A 22,252-nucleotide genomic window follows, 5' to 3' on the forward strand; every position below is an offset into this window, starting at 1 on the left:
TTACTGATTCGGTCAGGGTCAATGAAACAGGAGTTCAATAAAGCACCAGGAAGTTCATAAGATAGAACTTAGGTGAAAATACACCAAACTAGCAGCCAGATTCAAATTGTGAAAGGTAAAGTTGCCTTAAAACTTAAAAAAGTTCCTTATCTTAAATGTTGCTTTTAAAACAATGTGGCAGAAACATTATTAGATCACTGTAGATTTAACTAATAATACATAATAGAGTTTCCCCAGAAACAGAATATTACTACCTAGAAGAAGGAAAAAAGAAACTATTCAAAAACAAGGACATCCAGAAAACAAAATACTTTTTAGGATTAAAAAATAATAATATAAACTTGGATTTTAAAACCATGTTTTAAAATTCTATGAATAATTTCTACTTTTAATTGTCTTTTTAAAAAAGGAAAACAATAGAATATGGTGCACACAGCACAGTGATATTTTATGATTTCTGACATGAACACACCTGTAGTCCAGTCAGTCCTACAAACTTGGAGGGGAGTCCGGTCAGCCCAAGGCTACTCTGGAAGCCAGCAACCTCTGAGCCGGGCCTCTGAGCTCACAGGCCCTTGCCTTTCCACGCTGGCTCTGACCAAACCTTCCTCAGCTTTTTCTGCCACTGACAACCAAACAGGGAAAATAAATGAACTTTACAATGGTTATTTTCCTCACAAGTTTGGAGAAAGAGATAACGGGAGGGAACCTGTGTGGGTACATACAGCGACACGTCACAGTGCCGCACAGCCAGTCAAAGCCACATGCTTACCGAAGCAACAAGCAGGCGGGACAGCAGGGCTAAAATCATTTCTCTACTGCTCACACACTTCTAAGATCTAGCAGCATCCTTCATTAACATGAAAGTGAAGTCGCTCAGTCGTGTCCGACTCTTTGTGAGCCCATGGGACTGTAGCCTACCAGGCTCCTCAGTTCATGGAATTTTCCAGGCAAGAGTACTGGAGTGGGTTGCCATTTCCTTCTCCAGGGGATCTTCCCCACTCAGGGATCGAACCCAGGTCTCCCGCATTGCAGGCAGACGCTTTACCATCTGAGCCACCAGGGAAACCCACACAAAGCGCTACCCTAAAACTAACTGAAATGCATCTACAAAACCCACCTGAAATGCTTTCAAATACAAAATGGATCGACCCTCTATTAGAACAACCAAAACATCTGGGTATTTTTTCTAAAATCCTCCTCGCCATTTCTGTACTTCCATCATTTATACCAACATACATTCCATAATACCCAAGACAGAAATTTCTGGCTTTAATCATTTACTCTTGAAGAGAAAGTAGTAAGGAAAGGAAAATAGTTACTACTATTAATTCATCAAAGCAACTTACTTAATCAAACATCCACAGTACAAGTGAATGAGGTCACCCTCAACATGCACCTGGAGCCCTCTGCTGGGTCCTACCCACTCTGATACCCACTCTGAGGAGCCTCTCTGCTGGGGGAGGACTAGGCTCCAAGAGGCATTCTCAAAATGCTACCCATACCCTCTTCTCTGAAAGAGCAGAGTCTGGGAAAGGTCGTGACCACAGTAATAAGGAAGTCACAGAGCACATCAGGAAAAGGTCCCTACAAAACTCTGTGAGCCTCAGCCAGTTGATTTAAATTTTCTCAAGGTCATTTCAACAGACTACCAAAAACTCAGGAAACCTTGATATCCCTTGCCCTCCACATGCTCCAAACTAGAGCAAGTCTAAGACAAAGATGGGGCTCCTTTCTGAAGCCAGGTAACCAGAACTCCTTTCCAGGAGCTGACCTGCCCTGCACATGGCTCTGCAAGCCTCCTCAGGAGTGCTGGACGTGCAGTGACCTCATCTCCCTGACTTCAGTCTCCCTATCTGAAAATTTCAGATAGTAATGCTTCTCTTATACTTGTGCTAGGGATGAAACATGAAACATTACATACGGTGAGCTTCTTCTCAAAGGAACAAAAACGTTCATGCCATCAGCTGCGTGCTGTCTTGGGTGGTCACAGGGCAGACCAGGAGAGGGGGGAATCACCCCCGGGGACTGAGAGGAGAAAATGCAGGGAACAAAGATTCTCAAGTCAAACTCTAAAATGAACAAACCACTCTTCAGTTTGCTTGATACAAGCACAAAATTCAACAATTTAAGTTTTGTTTCATTCATATCAAACAAACACTCAGAATGTGTGCCAATTTCAAACTTACGGTTAACAAAGGGAAGCGGGGGAGGGATAAATTAGGAGGCTGGGATTAACACAAACACACTACTATATGTTAAAGAGATAACTAACAAGGACCTACTGTGTAGCACAGGGAACTCTACTCAATACTTCGTAATGACCTACAGGGGAAAAGAATCTAAAATAGACTAGATATACATATACATATATGTGTATAAATGACTCATTCTGCTCTACAGCAGAAGGTAACACAACATTTTAAATATATTATGTATAATTCAGCTTAAGGTAAACAGTTGTCAGATTTACCAAATAAAATATAGGATGGCTATGTTTTATTCCTAACTACACTTCAATAAAAATTTTTTAAAGGTGTGCCAATTTTAACATGAAGTAAAAAGGTGACCAGAACAGGGACTTGACCTCCTTGGGGCCAATGTTGAACTGATCATTAGCAAGCTTTGTTGTTGTTCAGCTACTCAGTCATATCCGACTCTTTGCGACCCCGTGGACTGCAGCACGCCAGTCTTTCCTGTCTTTCCTGTCCTTCACCATCTCCCGGCATTTGCTCAAACTCATGTCTGCTGAGTCAGTGATGCCATCCAACCATCTCGCCCTCTGTTTTTCCCCTTCTCCACCTGCCCTCAATCTTTTCCAGCATTAGGGTCTTTTCCAATGAGGTGGCTCTTTGCATCAGGTGGCCAAAATAATGGAGCTTCAGTTTCAGCATCAGTCCTTACAATAAACATTCAGGCTTGATTTCTTTTAGGATTGACTGGTTTGATCTCCTTGCAATCCAAGGAACGCAGGGGATCCTTAAAAACCTAGCTGATCAATAAAGTACTTTAAAAAAAACAAAATCATCTCCCTCTGTCATAAGAAGCATATTGCTCTAAAATTCCTTTGTAGAGTTTCTCAAGAAAACTGAGCAACAAAGAAAAGTGAGAGTCAAGCAAAGTACCCTCCTTTGTTGAGATTCAAGTGTGGGCTGGGCATCTGTAGTGAAGTCAGGTTGTCCTGAAGTAATGACCCTGCCTGAAGGTGGGATGAAATCTGTGCTGACAGATGAACAAGAGTCTAATCCAAGGGCAAGAGAAGAATTCAAAAATCTGCCAGATGTTCTGTTCATGGACTGGGTGGGCTGTTGTCTTTGAAACTGATCACACACTTTGGTTTTAAATTTTTAATGATTTTGTCCCCCGATCAAGTGTACTTATCTATAAATTATTCATACACACACAGAAGCAAGGCACTGATTTATATCAAGGTTTACTATCAACACAACAAAACAGAATATAGAGCAAAGAAATAAGTCCTAGGATACAGGAATATAATAAGTAATAAGAGAAATATTTAGAGTCAGTGAGGGAAAATTATTTAGGAAGTGAAGCTGATACAATTATTTGGAAAACATTAAAATTGATCCCTATATCTCATATGATACAACAAAATATATTAAAGCATTAAATATAAACATATTAAGGCAATAAATGTAAATAATGAAATAATGAAATTACCAGTACAGAATTAAACATTTTATTGACTTCATCATTTTCACATGCCCTCATGGTATAGACCCTTTCTTTTCCAATTACTTAATGCCTACATATAGCTTTAGACTGACTTCCCAGGTGGCGCAGCTGGTAAAGAACCCACCTGCCAATCCCTGGGTCGATCCCTGGGTCAGAAGGTTCTCCTAGAGGAGAAAATGGCAACCCACTCCAGTATTCTCGCCTGGGAAATTCCATGGACAGAGGAGCCTGGCAGGCTATAGTCCATGCGGTCACAGACACAATTGAGCACACACACGCACATAGTTTTAGTTTTTGGTTTTTGTAAGAAAATTAGTAAGTATAAGTGAACATAATCATTGTGCATACTTAATGAATCTGATACAAACACAGCAAAAGAACATGTTGTTGAAGGGTTACCTTTCTGGAAAAGAACTTTTTCTACTTTCCTGAGCCCTGAGAACAGTGGTCCCAGCCTTCAGTCACAGATGCAAATTACAAGAAACTGTGTTTGTGGGCTGGAGAGGCCACAGTTGGAGTGAAGATGGTCCAGTGAGGAACTCTTCATCTTCTTGGAGACTTTTAATTGTTTCCTGGGTTATTTTGGAATTTCAAAGTGAATCATGTGCTCAGCATCACTAGTCATGATGGATGGAAATGCAAACCAAAACCAGGATGAGATACCACCCCACACCCATTAGAATCACTACTTTTTAAAAAGGAAAATAGCAAGTATTGGTAAGGATGTCGAGAAACTGGAACCCATTGCTGGTGGGAATGCGCAATGGCTGGGCCCCTGTGGAAAACTATGAGTTCCTCAAAAAGTTAAACACAGAATGAACGTATGCTCTACTATTTTCACTCCTAGATATATGCTCAAAAGAACTGAAAGCAGGAACTAAAATAGGTATTTGTAAATCAATGTTCACAGCAGCATTTTCCACAATAAATGAAAGGTTGAAACAACTCCAGGGTCTGTTAACAACTCCAGTGTCTGTTAACAAATGAATGAATGAATAAGACGTGGTCCATTCATACAGTGGCATGGACTTTGAGGATATTAAGCTAGGTCAAAGAAGTCCGACACAAAAGGACAAATACTGTGTAACTCCACTTATACGAGTTACCTAGAATAAGCAAGTTTATAGAGATGGAAGGTATAACAGAGGTTACCAGGAGCTGTGGGGGGCGGTTGCGGAAAGAGGTGGGGAATTATTATTAAATGGGTACAGAGTTTCTGTCTGAGATGATGGGAAAGCTCTGTACACTGGTGATGCTTGCAACATGTTACAAACGTACTTAATACCACTGAATATATATAAAAATATTAAAATGGTAAGTTTTATGTTATGTGTATTTGTCACAGTTTTTTTTTTAAAGCATTCATGGATTATGTGTATACATATATGAGAGTTTACAAAGTAAAGAATGTAGTTTTGTCTCAAGGTATAGAAATGTCACTTATTCAGTCAACAAACATGTTAAATTTCTAGACACTCCTGGGCTTTGTAGATTACTGGAGGATGGCGTGACAGGCCCTAGGTGCGTGTAGATTACCATGTGGATGGCGTGACAGGCCCTAGGTGCTTCTGCATCACCTCCAGCCTCAGGGCTATTGGCTACACGCTGCCGGTGCTCACCCAGTTCTCAAGCACAACACCTACCAGAGGTCAGCAATCTGCCACGTAATTAGAGAACACACACTTTGAAAGGAAGAGAACTATTCTTGCAATCTGAAATATGAGCATCGTTCTGTTAATAATTCCTCACAATCACCCCTCAAAACAGGCCAATGACTCCCTTGGTGTAGCTCAGCAGAAGGGGACACTGGAGGTGTTCAGGAAACGTGACAAGAGCTCCTTGAACAACTGCTCGGTGGGGCTCCCGCCTGCAGACCACCTGCGGAGTCCCATGTGCCTCCCCAGTGGCAGGGGCGCTACTCACAAGAAGGACACCTACTCTTCCTTCTGTCAACCTTCACATAACAGAAAACAGTTTTAAAACATGCTCTATGATTCCATGATGAGTGTTAACAAAGAGCCATTCAATCTCTTTAGGAGTGTGTGAGAAGGGTAGACTCAGACACACAAGGCGATGGTCATGCTGTTTTGTGAGATGTACATGTGTATGTAAGGAAATGACTTGATGTAAGGAAATATCATTTACATTTCTTAAATTTCCTCTTAAGCAGTCTGAGTAACTGTCACGTATACTGGAGTACTTCCCTCATCTCCCTTATAAGCTTGTTTTTTTCAGCACCGCCTACTCAAATTACTTTCAGCCAACAACTTTGACATCCTCAAAATCATATTAAAAGAGGCAACCCACTCCAGGATTCTTGCCTGGAAAATCCAATGAACAGAGGAAGAGCCTGGGGTTGCAAAGAGCGACACAACTAAGCGACTAAGCATAGCACAATCCGACAGAATCTAGCATAGATCTAAGTATATCCCTTCTTTGTGTCTCACTGTACCTATAGAATTCTACCACAATAGCCATAACAGAATGCTGCACAAACCATGAACATGTGCTTCCTGCTCTGGTCCTACATGCAGCACCGCTGCCCTCAGAGAGGGAACTAAGAGCACATCTTCCACAGCACCTATCACCAAGCACTCAGCGCCTAGCACCCAGCACCCAGCAGCACCGGCCTGGAACAGAACAGTTACTCAGCAAGTGTTTATGGAATTGATGGATGGATACACTTCGCATTAGATGAGATTAGATATGCATTTAGAAGTGAATTTTTGTTATAGATAGCTCCTCTCCCTCAAATTTAGCAGACATCTCCATACCAAATGAATGAAAAATAAATTTCAACCAGTAACTTCAGATTTAGACAATTTAACACACGTAAAATATTCAGGACAGAGCCAAGAACTTTAAATGCAACAAATCCTAGTTTTTCTGCTAACTTCTGCCCACTAATATTTAAAGTTTTAAATCATTACTATTAGTTTCAGAAACTTCCAATTATAGATACAAGGAATTCAACACCTCTTTCTGGACCATCCCCCTCAACGCAAGCACCACTATCACTGACATTTCATAGAGCCGACAGCAAGACACCATCCCAGCCTGAGGGCATGGGGTTCGTGTTGGGGGCAAGATTCAGAGGGAACAATGGTAGGTGACTACAACAAAAACAACCTGGTTTCCAAATTCTCATAATAGCCTGTAGAAAAACACACATTTAGACACACACCTAACCCTAGAACTTTTAAAGCTATTAGCAAGGCTAATATTCCAACCAACAGCCTCTCTTCCACCCCCACTGCTACATCTAAAAATAAAATAGCACATTACCCAGGCATATTTTGCTTGCTGCAAAGAGGAGCTCAGAAAACCCCCTCATGACTTACTGCAGTGGGATCAGTCCACTGTACACCATGAGTCAGCACTTCTCCACATTTCTGGAAATTCCTTACCAGCGACATGACCTACAACAGGATGCCAACTTTCCATTTCAATATGTAACAGGAAGTATTCAAACATATTTCACCTAAACTGGAGAACTGTTTTAATGTAACTGCTATGATACAGAAGTAAGAGAATCTACTGAAAGGCACTGTGTAGAAAAAAAAAAGAAAGAACTTTTTTACTTTAACACAGACAAACTGTGATATGTTAAGCCAGTACAATCAATGTGAACAAAGCACTTCAGTGCCTAGAAGACAGGAAAACACAAATTAAGTTTAAACTTAACTCAGTTACTGTCCAATTTTCTGTTGCACACACTACTGCAGAGCTGAACGACTTTTGGGAAATCTGTGTTTATTATATTAAGAGTCTGCTATGTTTTGTTTTGAATACCTGGCTTGGCCAGTAACATAATAGTCAGAAACAACAATGTTAATGCAAATATTTTCAGGAAAAAAAACTTCTGTAGCATATATTTTAATAGAATATACCTCTCCCCTAATTAATGGATTGAAGTTACTACATTAACACATCACAGAGACTTCATGTTTCAGATGTCATGTTTCCGAAGATTAACAGATTTTACACAGCCTGTTCATTAACCACAGCACCCGGGCCTCAGTGTGCCATCCCCCTCTTTATACTCAAAAAGGTGCTTCTGCAGATAAAATGTCAACTACAAGAAGTTGTTTTTCCAGAATTCTTAAAGAGAGTTTCAAAACTTAAGTTCAATAAGAAGCCAAATAACTCAGCTATTACAGTCATTAATAAATGCATTTAACATTCGTGCAGCATCAGAATGCTAGACATCTGGTTCTAATTTCAATTTTGGCTCAGAATAAAAGTGCCTCCCCCACAATAGTTTGATTATAAACTGTTCTCTTCCTCCTCTTTCTTTTTCTTCTTTGGAAGCTGTTATCCTTCATTCTTGCTGGAAGCCACCTGACCACTGCCAGGAAGAGGAATGCAGAACATTCCCAGGAGCGGCTGTGACGTCAGCCCCGCATTCCAACGCTCTGTGGTCAGGGCTGTCGGGAAAGCCAGCCTCCAGCAAACCCTCCAGTGAGATAACAGCGGAGGCCTGCACTAAATCTCATTAAGAATGCCTTCATGTGATGCTCTAAACATGAACAGTTTTAAGATGGCAGGGGACTGAGCAAACTTATAAAGTAACACTAATCTTCAAAATAACACTAATCTTCAAAATACATGTAACACTAATCTTCAAAAATTTTATATGTTTCTTGGGAGAAAAAAATACAAAAAATGATTTAACAACAATAATCAACAGACTGACCTTAGGCTTAGGCATTACTATGCAGATCAGGTAAGATGGACAACAAAATAGGCTGGGTTTCAACCTGCAGAACTTCCTCAATTAAACAACCCCACAACCTGTCTCCAAAATCCTCTTATAGGAGGAAGAGATGGAAATCACATTCAGGGACTTCTAAAGCAAGCAGTGGATGCATTGAGAAAGTAGCAGATGTATTTTCTCTGGAAAGAATTATTGCATAGAGATAGAAACTGCAGGTGTAAATATTACAAAGAAAATACAAACATGCACATACTCTTTTTACACACAATTTTCATTTGTAACTTCCTGGGTTTCTATCAAGTGTGTTTGTTAACTCACTTGCAAATATATTCTTACATATATGCTGTAATTAGGGGCAACCAATATCTAACACAACTGTGAACTGTAGTTTCTGGATAGAGGCATGTGTGCCACACTGTATGTGTGAACACACCCACCTACCACTAGATGTGTGTTGAAAAGAGAGAGCACAAGATAAGAAGTCAAGGGATTCAGGTTCTAGTCCTAGTTCTGCCTCCAGAAAAGTAACTACCTTTTCTGAACCTGTTTCCTCATCTGTAAGAATCTAGTTCTATTTATACCACAAGGTTATCTGAAGAGGAAATAAGAAAACAGACATGAAAGTACTCCAAGAAGTTCCTTGATTAGCTTCTGTCTGTTAGGTGTTGTAATATATCACTACAAAATGCATTTAAGGGATGAAACTGGGAATTTATCACAGTTGCCAAAGTATCTGTCTGTAACCAGAACTATCCTATAAAAGCCCTAAATCAAAGTAACTCAAACTTTCTGCCTTCTGCATAGCCCAGTACAGAAATCAGACTATCTGGATGCTAGCAATGTGACAGTAAAATACAGAGAAAGAAATACGAAGACTGAGAGATATCTGTCATGTGTCATGGTCACCCACCTCTTAACTTGACCCCTCAGGGAGCCACAGAGAAGGTCAGTATGGCAGAGGATGCCCCTGAAATAGGCTCCCAGGTTTCAATGAGGTACGGAAAAGTGGAGCCACATGCCCAGAGGCAGTCAGGCAGAGCATGCATAAGAACCCAGAGGACCTCAGTTATTAATATGCCCTGAGGTACAGGAATATTTGGTGGAGGATGGCTACTGAGAGATTTGTGGAAAAGCTGAGAATCTAAAGAAACTCCCATTTAACCTCTAGGGTAACTGACAGAGGCCCTGCCTGATCAAGCACCATAAGGTCCAGGAGTATCCTCTGGGTCCCAGCCTGAGTCAGAAGCAGTCCCAGAGCCCCTGATTCAGAGAGCAGCTGGTCCTTCAGGAAAGAACCCTTCACTGATATCCCAATCCTGTCAGTTAACTCTTCCTTCTACTCTTTCCCAAAGCGTTACTTTTGGGGACCACTGTCCACTGGAGAAAGAGAAAACTAGACCTTTCGGGACTTACAGGTCCCTGTCCCTGATGTAATGTTGATCCACAAGGACTCAATACCCCTGTGCTCTACTTGTCAAGTTGAAGGCTTCATGAGTGACAAACAAAAATGAAGTCTGTCTTATGATTATCTGCCCAGATCCTGAGTTTGTGGGTGGAACATATACTCAGAAACAGGAAGAACTTCCACATTTGCACCTTGATTCATATAATGAGAATGCTGTGATGAGAAGAGTTGAAAAGAAATCCAAAGTTTCTCTCCCCCGCAAACATCAATGAAAGAGATACTGCATCTTCTGAGGGATCACATCAGAGACTGAGAGAAGCATGCTGCTGACTCTCCTCTCCCCTCCTGTTTGGCATCAGGCCTCCACAGAAGACAGGCATCTTTGAGGATGACGGCAGTTACCCAAGATTTTACCAGGAGCAGCCCCTGCTGCAGCTGCAGATCGAGCTGTGAGTTCTGCTGGAGAGAATCAGCAAACTGCCTGCCCTGGATGGCAGCTACTGATCTCAGAGCTGACTGTGTATGTGCAACTGTGTTTCTCTGTCCCAAACAGCAGAGAAAACAGAAAGCTACTTGCTTTCACCTGACCGACAACAGGCTATGTCCACCTGGCTGACATTACATGATGTAAAATCTGGTTCTCGCCATAGCTCAGCCTGCAGGAACCTCATCATCTCACTGCTTCACAGGACAAGACGGCATCATACAGATAGAATTCATTAACAGGAAATAAAAGGTAGCCTAGGACACCCTGGCAATACAAGCCTGTACCACTGGACAGAAGATAAATACTAGAAGAATTCAGAGTAAATTTTGTGCAGCAAAGGTGCTATGATGTAGAGGCATGTTAACGCATTTCCTCCAAAGAGAAAGAATGTTGCACTCTTCATCTGCTACCACCAAAAAAGAGGCACAAATGTCAGTATCTCTCATTCCGCCTTCCTGTGTTCTTCTCTATTTCCTGAGTGACCTGAAAGTTTCAGCATTTAGAGAGGTGAGAGAACGTACTCTATGTAGGCCAGGATACAACAAGGATCTCTGTCCTGGTCTCAGTGACCAATGGAAACGCCTACAGCTGACTGGGATACTTGGAGCCAAAGAGAAGAGCAGAAGGACCAAAGGTCTAGGGGGCTAAGCCATGCTTTCTTTAGTCAGTAAATAACTGTTTTCATTTTGACAGGAAATCCTGGCTTGCTGCTGGCTCCCAGCGGTAACAGGACACTTGACTATATTAGATAACCATGCAACCTTGACAAGGGACATGAGATGGCCATGGACTTATCATGAACTGGGCACTGTCTGATTCAACCAGTGGTAGGGATGGATACGTCCAGGAATACCATGTCTGCAAGTGAAAGCGGTGTATGTAGCATACTAAGGGTATGACACCTGAGACTAAGTTCCACAAACAGGAAGCGCGTACTCTTGCTTTACCTACTCCTGCCACACCGGCCATCCTTCCCTCAGCCCACACTTACAGCCTCATAGGAAAGTCTGCATGACAAGTAACCTGAAGAGAAAAAGTCAGGTCTGGTTTTCAGATGGGCTGACGTGACAGGGGGCAGTGGCTGGAAATAAGTGTTAGCCGACTCATTGGAAAAGACCCTGATGCTGGGAAAGACTGAGGGCAGGAGGAGAAGGAGACAACAAACGACGAGATGGTTAGATGGCATCATCGACACAACGGACATGAATTTGAGCAAACTCTGGAAGATAGGGAAACCTGGTGTGCTGCAGTTCACGGGGTCACAAAGAGTCACACACAACTTAGCAACTGAACAACAAGAAGAATCATGAAACAGCCATCTAATAAGTACAAATCTATTCCTTGAAAGCTAGTCTGATTTCTACATGAAAGGTAGGAAAAGAGTAAAAATCAAAACAAAGTGAGACAACAAAATATACTATCCTGGATGAGTACATTCTATTCAGAGTATGTTTCTGGGATACTTGCCAGGGTATGAGGAGAACAGCAAACTGCACCTATATGCCTTTGCTGGACCACCAGTCTACCTTCCTCAAAAGCTTTCCCTAACGTAGGGGCTTCAGGTAAAGACAACGCCAACCCAGCTGCCTCTATACACAGGGCAGCATCACAGGAGAATAATACCATGGGTTGGCAGCAATATTCCAACACAGTCTCCCACTTTCCGTGGCAACTTCCTCAGGACCTGAAGAGAATCTATGAATCATCTGCTTCTACAACATGAAGCTGCTTCCCCACAGATCCAAAGTAACTTAAATAACTAAGTGTCCGTGACACTGTTTGTAAAAATGGTGATAGACACAATGCAAACAGATCTGAGAGCCAAGAATTTTGAATGTTATGACCCAGTCAGAGGCTGACCCAACTGCCTGCATCAAACAGCTACACTTAAACTGTACTAATTCTGTTCTTTCACCTATAGTATGGAAATGACAAATTCTACAGACATCCCACAAAAGAGAGCAGGTAACAAGTTAATTCTGTATTGGACTGGAGTCATAGTTCTTAAATCAATTATTTCTAAAATCCTTAGAATTCTAGATGCAGGTAAAATCAAACAGGCATTTCTATTTTCTGTTACCAGAAAAAAGAAAAGGGTCTGAGGCCAACTTTGGAAAGGAAACAGAGTCAGAACTGTTTTTACATTACCGTCTTCTCTGAAGGAGAAAAGTATGCAAAATGATAAGCTGATCTGTTCATAGACATCACAGAGTGTAAGAGCTGACCTTCAGCCCAATGAGAAAGTGACTCAGAATCACTGAGAGGGTGATGCCGTGACTGGGATTAGAGAAATCCCTTACGTATTAGCATTTCCACTATTCTAGTCTTTGGATTATTCTTTCAAGATTACATTCCTAAAACAACTAAGGATGGCATTTTTATTGAGCAAAATTACTGAGAAAGCTATTAATTAATATATATTCATTTTCAACGTTATTTTTAAACTTCCTCAAAATATCTATGAATGTTCCACACAGTTTAAAAAAAAAAAAAGCCTGATACTATTAAAAAAAAATACTCTATAATATGCTTAAGATTTGTGGTCAAACATATATCCACTTCGCAATCATCAATCAGACTAGTCTGATTTTTTTTTCCTGGTCATTTTCTCCAGCCATTAAAGGATGGTGATGGAGTCCCTACAGTGTCGCCATGCTGGGCTGAGCGAGAGTCTGGCTCCCATGAAAACAGCTGGAGACCCAAGGATCCTGCTTGTGTGGAAGTACTGTTCCTGTCTGCTTGGCGCTGATTGATCAGGAGAGCACTGCTGTTGAGTGAACACTACCTGTCCTGTGAGCTTGTGGAGAGAGAAGGAAAACTTCTCAAGCATTTTCATGTTAGCTAGGCTAGGAAGATCTAATAACTGAGTGCTTTCACAGCTACAAATACTAGTACACATATTCCCACTACCATTTCAATTCCTCAAAAATGAGCTGGTTATCTAATCTCAAGATCTTCTGAGAAAACATGGATCCATGGACAGAGGAGTCTGGAGTCTGGCAGGCAACAGTCCATGGGGTCACAAAGAGTTGGACACGTCTGAGCAACTAACACCTTCACTTCACTATGGTCATATGGTCTTGCAAAGCCAATTTCCACTTCTACCACCAATCACATGAGCCCTGCCCTCAAGAAGCTCACCATGTAGGGGACAGATAGAAGTCTGGCAGAAGGGATTTTCTACTAGGTGTGGTGTAATAGAGGCATGTGGAAGGCACAATGTGGCATGTAAGACAGAGCAACCAAGCGTGTCTTGAGTTGGGAAGAAGAGGCAAGGAAAGCATAAAGAGAAGGGGTAGGAGAGGTACAAGTTTTGTCATGTGGACCTGGGGCCATGAAAAACCCTCCGGTAAGAAAGAACCATGCCTACAAAGGCGGGGGTGGCGGGGTGGGGTGGGGTGTGGGGTGTGTGTGTGTGTGTGTGTGTGTGTGTGTGTGTGTGTGTGTGTGTGTGTGTGTGTGTGTGTGTGTGTGTGTGTGTGTGTGTGTGTGTGTGTGTGTGTGTGTGTGTGTGTGTGTGTGTGTGTGTGTGTGTGTGTGTGTGTGTGTGTACTCTCAGTGACCACAATAAGCCACAGTCATTTTGAGAACAAGACCATGCAACAGTCACCCACTTTCTATGTAGACTTTTGTCTTTGTCTCACAGATTATCATTATGTTAAAAATAATGAAAGAAAAAACAACTTAGAAAAATTAGGAAAAACTTCATCATTCTAGCCAGGACGTGTGCAGATAAGGCATGTTATGCTTCTGTGATCTTAACTCCCAGAAGGCAGAAAGCATGATTGTTTCCAACACCTTTCAACTAAGAATAAATCTATATAGAATTATGAGATATTTCCTGGGTTCATGGATGTGATTTAATCTGACAGGTCACGATGTGTCTGTTTATTTGACAGAACTTGTGTGCTACCTTCCAAGAGGGAGACACACCAGGAGAGCAGGGCAGCGACGCTGGCCGCGTTTTCTCCATCCAGGAGCTCACGGGCTGTGCTCTGTGCTCACTAACAGCCCACCTCTGGAAGACCATGGCCAGAAAGCAGACACATTTTTAAACAAGGAAACTTTTCTTTTTGCTTTTCCAATCTTTATGATAAAGAGTACATGTGGGCCAACTGGGAGGCTGCATTAGACATGAAGCATTCCATTCATTCATTAATGTATAATACTTAACCATAAGCTTAGTGTTGGAACCATAATGTTTCTAACAGGCCTTCACAGCACTTGTGCCCCTGCCAGGAGCTGCCTGTGTTGCTGGATCAAAATGACTGATGTGTAGCTTCTCTGAAAGAGCAACCTTGCTCAAGACGGAAAAAGGGCAGTATCCTCTGACCTCAGTAAGTCTTCCTCTTTCAGAACAAATCCACAGGACACTTTATCCCTAGGATTTCACTTAGCTTACCCTAAACGTGTCACCTCAGTAAGCAGTGTTGAACTCAATGCTCTGTTACCTAAAATACTCACCAAGGTTACTTCCTAATTCTTCACAGAATTTTCAAAATCACTGTGTGAAGTTAAAGCCTCTGAACCACACAGTTATAATTATGTTTTATGTCATAGAGAAAAACATGTAGAAACAGTGCGGTTCAAAATGGAGTATTTATTATCATTTATCTTCAGTCATTGGAAAAGACCCTGATGCTGGGAGGGATTGGGGGCAGGAGGAGAAGGGGACGACAGAGGATGAGATGGCTGGATGGCATTATCGACTCGATGAACTTGAGTTTGAGTAAAATCCGGGAGTTGGTGATGGAGAGGGAGGCCTGGCATGCTGTGATTCATGGGGTCGCAAAGAGTTGGACATGACTGAGTGACTGAATTGAACTGAACTGATCTTCAGTCATCCTGTGGAAAAGCACAGCAGATTATCCCTGCCATGCGAATCAGCATTTATGTATTTACCTTGCAATTACTTAATGAAACATAAACTTGTAACCTGTGTATGATTCTATATGTGTATTATATTGGTCAATTTTAAAATGTATTAGATATTTAAATAAAGTAATGCAAGTTACCCGTGATATCCTCAGCCTGTTGTGGAAGAATTTAATTAGAGACTAATGATCACTCACTATAGACACAATGAAAAGATCCCTCCTCTGGAGAAGAAGTTAAACTTAGAGATCTTTACAATGACAATGACAATGTTAGTCACTCAGTTGTGTCTGACTCTTTGTGACCCCATGGACTGGAGCCCACGAGGTTCCTCTGTCCATGGAATTCTCCAGGCAAGAATACTGGAGTGGGCTGCCATTCCCTTCTCAAGGGGGTCTTCCCTACCCAGGGATCAAACCTGGGTCTCCAGCAATGCAGGCAGATTCTTTACCATCTGAGCCAGCTGAATTCAAATCTAAGATTTATTAATGAATGAAATTTTAAAAATGCCAGTAGGGGTGCTTCCCTGGTGGTCAAGTGGTTAGGAATCCGCCCTGAAATGCAGGGGATACCAATTCAATCCCTGGTTCAGGAAGATCCTACAGGCTGCTGAGTAACTGAACCTGTGCGCCACAGGTGCTGAAGCCTATGTCCTCCAGAACCATGCACAAGAGAAGCCACCGCGATGAGTCCGTGAACCACAAGCAGAGAGTAGCCCTCGCTCTCTGCAACTGGAGAATGCCCACACAAAGCAGTGAAGATTCAGCACGGTCAAAAATAAATAGATAAATAATTTAAAAAGAAAATACTGCCGATAAAATCAATATCCCTGAGGGACTTCACTGGTGGTCGGTCCAGTGGTCAAAACTCCATGCTCCCAGTGCAGGGTACGTGTGTTTGATCCCTGGTCGGGGAACTAGATACCACATGATCAAACCCCTATTTCATCTTACATCATGATTTTTACCCCTCCAACAAAATTAGCAAATAAGTATTAAATTAGTGTGTATTATCCTATTGTCACATAATCACTGTTACTAAAATTACATTTCTAAGAAAAATAAAAACAGAAACAGCCAGATTTTATAAAAACATAGCCCTTAAGCAGAAATCTTGATGTGGACCTCCATCCCCACTAAATTATCAAAAATTTGTTGCCAGAAGTACAAACAAGCCATGAGAGGCAGTTCAGAGCTTCTGTTACATAAAACCTATGTCGAATCCTGGCTCCCTTCCCCTGGCTCACCATATAATAAAGTGATAAAAATGTTCCTGATAACAAAGTCTTTTGAGACATACTCACAGTTGGTGACTGCACTCACCAGGGAGGATAGATGTGGACAACATCCTGTGGGCGCCCCCTGAGGCAGTGGGCAGTCTCCTTGGTGAAGAGAACCTTCAGGCTGGCCCCCGCGGCCCCACCCTGACAAGGGCTGTCAGCCGGGAGCTCTGACAACTGCCTACACGTGGCAACGTGGACAGTGCACTCCTCATGCACCTCTAGAATCTTCACAGTTAATACACCAGATTTTGTACCTGGAAGGAGACAAACAAAGGCAAACCCATCATTTCATAAAGCATGTTTTTACTCTAAAACTTGAACCCTTTCAAAAACAACAACAAAGGGAGCATGACCAAGGTCCCCCTTTCTCATGCGCCTCTCCACTTCATTAGCTGCTTTGATTGCCTACTTTGAAACGATGCAATATGACTGACCAGCTGCAAATACTGTAACAATCATACAGATTAAAAGTTGTGGATTTCTGTGGAATAATGGGAGTTAGGGCTCTAGACTGAAGTGGATGGAATTTGATCTGGATTCGATCACCGGCTCTCTTATTAAGTTGGCCCAGTTACGCAGCATTTCAACACCTCATTTTTCTCATACATAACATGGAGATCATGCCACCTGCTTTGATTAATATTTTTAAGATTTAAGTAAAATAAATAAAGTTGATGGTGTGCATAGCCTGTAACCATATAGCAGAAATCCCAGATATGCACCCAAGGACTCTGTCACATGCTCCCGGAGAACGAGACAAAGCTGCACAACTCACTGTTGTTTGTAAGAGCAGGAAACCAGCCCAGCATCAATCGGTGCCCAGTGGGTAAGCTGTGGGGGTGGACAGAGGAGACTCCACAGCAGCTGCGTGAGCGGACCTGGTCTGTATGTATCAGCTCGGAGAGATCTCAGTAAATAAAAGGGGTAAACGAGCTGTGAGCAGCCTAACACCCTAATGCTATTTCTCTCAAACACAAAGACCAATAAAACATCATTACAGACACAAATGTCAGACAGTTACATAAATATGGACTAGTACAACACAGAGAAAACGTGATAACCACTGAATCGTGTGAGAAAGGAGTGTGCCTCAGGAAGGGAAGCCAGGCGACTTCAAACTTATCTGCTGTACTGTTATAAAAAGATGTGAAGCAGAAGAGACAAAAGATTAATGTGCTGTTAATCCTAGTTAGTGGTTACTTATTACTTTTATTACACTCTGCTTTTTAATTAAAAAGTAAATGCATTAAATGAGATAAAACCTAAGTGTCTGGTATGTGTCTTGTTAATAACAGATACTAATACAATTTTCGTTACCACTTTAGCTAACCAGTTAACTAAAGGTTTTAACGGGGCCAAGGCTGTGGGTATACAGTTTAATTTCGTTTCCATTTCTAAAAAGAAATCTCTAAAAAATTTCTAAAAAAAAAAAAACCCTTTCACTTTTCTCCGTCATTTTCCCCTCTTCCTCAAATTGTTCCACACTCCTCTCTCTCTGAGTGGCAACAGCAAGCGTTCACGTATGAAGTAAGATCACAGCACCTCCCCGGAGCACAACCGGGAACAAGGATTTCTGAGGTATGCGGCTACCCTGAGGAGGGGGCGGTCCGAGAACAAGCACAATGCTAGGCTGCACTGGTCCCTGTGGGGAGTAAAAACACCCCGGAAAGAACAGCACTGCCTAGGAAGGGAAGACGGACTCGGCTCTGCCACTACAGGCGTCTCTAAGCAAAAGGCAGTCCCACCCTCAGCAAGCGAACAGGAAGAGAAGTCAGCGTATGTGGGGTCACTGTGGTGCACACATTTTTTGCCTGCGCTGGGCAGCAGAGCAGTGGGCGGAGTCAAGTTCACTGGCAGCACAGAGAAAAGCCCTATGGTTAGGGCTAGCCACAGGCACACTTCTGGATATATTTCAGGAATTATTAAAACGTGTACCCGCACTCAGGGCTCACCCCCAACACTATCCTCTGCCACTGGCAGCAGCTGCTGCCCAGGACTCTGAGGCCTGTGCCCTCCAGTACCCACTGCCCCGCTGGAGTTCAAGGGCCAGCGCCTGCCCAGGCAGCACCGTTCTCCCTCTGGTTACCAGCCACTGTTATGTGCGACTGATCACAGAGTGACTTAGGTTTTCAATGGTCTGCCTCCAACTCTACAGTCCCTGACAGATTTTACAGAAGGCCAGACACTACAGAGACATGTAAACAGTATTACAGAAGAAATACCTATATATTTGAGTCACACTGCTACTGACTGTAGTTTCTTTGAAGATTTTTATGAGAACTCCTGACAATACCTAATAAATATGAACCCCGATCTGACCATTACCACCGGACGCTTCCCGACTAACAGGTCTGGGAGTGCCCTCTTGGCTGCAAGCGGGGCCTGGGGGGCGGGGGGGCTGTGAAGCTCCTCCCACAGGCCGGCAGGGAAGCCAAGGTCAGCCTTCTCTGCAGAAAGGAAGCAGGGTAACCTCCCCTTCCTCTGCGGACAGAGCCTGGACAATCCAAGACCAGTTTTGCATTCGATGCAAGTTTCAATCCGAGCACAGGAGATACTGGTTTTACAAATGACCAATTTTGCAACTAGATGGAGGGGAACACAAAAAGGCTATTCTGTGACAGTGGGACAACAGTTTTTCATAAACGCTGCTGCGACTCAGTCGAAGTTTCTATCTATGTTGTCAAGGAAGTGTTTCCTGAATCCCAGCCACAGGCAGAGTTCCTCCCCTCAGAAACCCTCAATTGCCTTATCTACACATATCTTTCTCATGAGAACCCTCCTTTTAAAATGGAGACAGTTTCGGCTATTGTCTAGAACACGGCAAACATTAAGAGAGACACAGAAAGCCTACAGTGCAGGGCCTGGTTTGTTACCCACACAATAAAGGCGGCCACTGTCATCACAGCACTGTCACAACACTAACTTTCTAAGGCATTTCTAAATCTATTGATGTTCTCCTACCTGATCCACAATAACTCTATGAAATAGGTAAGGAATATACTAATCTCCCGTCTTGACCAATAAGAAAACTGAACAAGTCAGCTGCTCACATGACTTCTTCAGGGCAGAGAGGATCACTGGCAGGACTCAGGGGTTAGGGTTAAGCCAGAAAACTGAGTGTTCTCACAAGTCCTAGAAGCAGTGTCTTGAGGGTAAATGCCAGTTAAAGACAGGAAACTGACAATGCTTTTACCCCTATTTTATTATACTAAAACATTGGACTTGTTTAACAAAAAAAAAATTCTTTTAAGTATACCTAGTTGAGAAATGGACTCCAGTGAGGCTTCTCACTGGCAGGACACAGTCAGGATTTCAACACTGGTAAGGAAGAGTGTAATCTGACAGAAACCAAACTCTGAGGAAGACGTGCTCGAAGACCAAATGGAGGGCACGGACATCAACACAGCACCAAAGTGGTGAAGACATGTGAACAGACAACTCACAGAAGAAATACACCACCAGAGCTGAGCAGATGAAACACTCTGTGTTACAAAGGAAAATAGTTACCTTAAAGGTAAACATCTGTTGAATGAATGCATCAGTGAGTGATTTCTTTTTATCACCTAACTGCTCTAAAAAAAGTCTTTGATTTTAAATAAACAAGAGGTCTAAAAACAATCAAGCAAATAATGTAAGAACACAATGTATTTTTGATACTTGAATTGATTTATCTGAAATATACAGATGACTAGAGTCCATTTATAATACATGTAAATTACAATCTTTCTCAGTGGGTTACATTGATGAATTAATATATATATTGTGAGGACAACTTTCATGAATACCTACATAAAAATACTATGCAAAAAACTAACAAATATAAAAGAAAGTACCAAGTGAGGCAAATTGCTATGCGGGGAGAAATATTGAAATCATCCTCCTATTGAGACAGAAACATCTGTAATTTTTTATTATGAAACACCTTTCATAATGGTTGCATTAACTTTAACTTGTTCCATTTACTTATCCAAATGTTGACCACAGAGTAATTTGGGATTTTCCCTATATTATCACTCTTTGTCTTCACAGATATTCCAACAGGCTAACCTATAAAGAGTCTGGCTTTAAAATACATGTCCTACTATTCTCTGAAATTGGTACTTTTTCTCTTCTTCAGGCCAAATCATCAGCAGGTGCCCATCATGACTTTTTCCTGCAGTCCTCACACCTCATGTACACACATAAACACACATGCACACATGAAAACACACATGTGCACACACAGGCTGGGGCGGGAGGGCAAGACAGTAGAGCAAATTGGGGGGCTTTAAAGTTCACTTGCTTCCTGTGCAGACAGAGGAGCAGGTGTGTGTGTGATGGGCAAGGGACAGGGGACAATAGTGACATCAAGATATCAGTGTTAGGTTTAGGAAGACTGAGATGCCTCTTAGTTACTACGGCAGCCTGGCCCTAACTGACCTCCTCAGTCTGGTACCTGACTGCTCGGCCCTATCCCAAGGCCGTCCAGAGCTGTCTCTCTCCGCATAAATTTGATGACAGCCATTCCTGTTCTTGAACCCTTCAGGGGCCAACCACTGAGTAACCCAAACAACGGCCCACTCTTTAGAAACGCTTTTGTAACCAGTTACTTCTCCCTGCTCTACCCTCAAGTCCCACAGCTCTCAAGAAGCTTTAAATTATTACTATACTCACAATTTAAGAAAGCACTTCATCACCATCTCCCAGGTGAATGTTATGACCACAGTTGTTTCCCATTCAGTAGTTTATCTCTGTTATGTCATCACTGTAGCTCTTACTTACCAAGATTTTAACACATAAAATGAATAATTTTATCTATTAAGTCATTAACTTTGCAAGGGATGCAAAGTAAACTGTAATAAACACTACAGTCCAAAATCAAATCCAAGTGGTATTTGATCTACTCACTCTATTGTACCATTGCTTATTTTCATTAATATATACTGAAAGTTGAATTGTATTTATTTGTACACAACTGTACTATCTTTTCTTTTGAGAGGTTACAACTATGCCTGATTCTACCAGTGATCCCAAACACCCCCAATAGTATAGGCCTGTGAGTGTTCAGTTACTGAGTCTTCAACTTCATGTTGTTGTTGAGGTTCAGTCGCTAAGCCATGTCTGACTCTTTGCAATCCTATGGGCTGCAACACACCAGGCTCCTCTGTCTTTCACTATCTCCCGGAGTTTGTTCAATTTCATGTCCACTGAGTCAGTGATGCCATCCAAGCATCTCATCCTCTGCTGCCCCCTTCTCCTTTTGCCTTCAATCTTTCCCAGCATCAGGGTCTTTTCCAATGAGTTGGCTCTTGCCAATAGGTGGCCAAAAGATCAGAGCTTCAGCTTTAGCATCAGTCTTTCCAATGAATATTCAGGGTTGATTTCCTTTAGGACTGACTGGTTTGATCTCCTGGCAGTTCAAGGGACTCTCAAGATCCATCTTCAGCACAATTGGAAAGCATTAAATCTTAGGTGCTCAGTCTTCTTTATGGTCCAACTCACATCCGTACATGACTACTGGAAAAACGATTGCTTTGACTAGATGGACCTTTGTCAGCAAAGTAATGCTTTTTAATATGCTGTCTAGTATTGGTCATAGTTTTTCTTCCAAGGAGCAAGTGTCTTTTAATTTTGTGGCTACACTCACTGTCCTCAGCGATTTTGGAGCCCAAGAAAATAAAATCTGTCACTGCTTCCACTTTTTCCTCTTCTATTTGCCATGAAGTGTTGGAACCGGATGCCAGGATCCTAACTTTTCTTAACGTTGAGTTTCAAGCCAGCTTTTTCCCTCTCCTCTTTTACCCTTATCAA

At 42.2% G+C, this 22,252-nt stretch overlaps 1 protein-coding gene and 1 long non-coding RNA gene across 8 annotated transcripts in view; one reads left to right on the forward strand and one right to left on the reverse strand.

The window, feature by feature from the left end:
- SPIDR (scaffold protein involved in DNA repair) overlaps positions 1 to 22,252 on the reverse strand; it is a 270,899-nt gene that overhangs the window by 128,094 nt on the left and 120,553 nt on the right. For all 7 annotated transcript variants that reach the window (XM_043879253.1, XM_043879248.1, XM_043879252.1 and 4 more), the window contains one exon: positions 16,503 to 16,716. In XM_043879253.1, coding sequence (XP_043735188.1) covers positions 16,503 to 16,716 — 214 coding nt within the window. The remainder of the gene's footprint in view (positions 1 to 16,502; positions 16,717 to 22,252) is intronic.
- Positions 954 to 22,002, forward strand: LOC122679019. The gene is made up of 3 exons (XR_006336312.1): positions 954 to 964; positions 7,636 to 7,642; positions 21,791 to 22,002. It is a non-coding gene; the product is annotated as an uncharacterized LOC122679019 (long non-coding RNA).

This window comes from Cervus elaphus, chromosome 21 (assembly GCF_910594005.1).
Source record: "Cervus elaphus chromosome 21, mCerEla1.1, whole genome shotgun sequence".
NCBI lineage: Eukaryota > Metazoa > Chordata > Mammalia > Artiodactyla > Cervidae > Cervus > Cervus elaphus.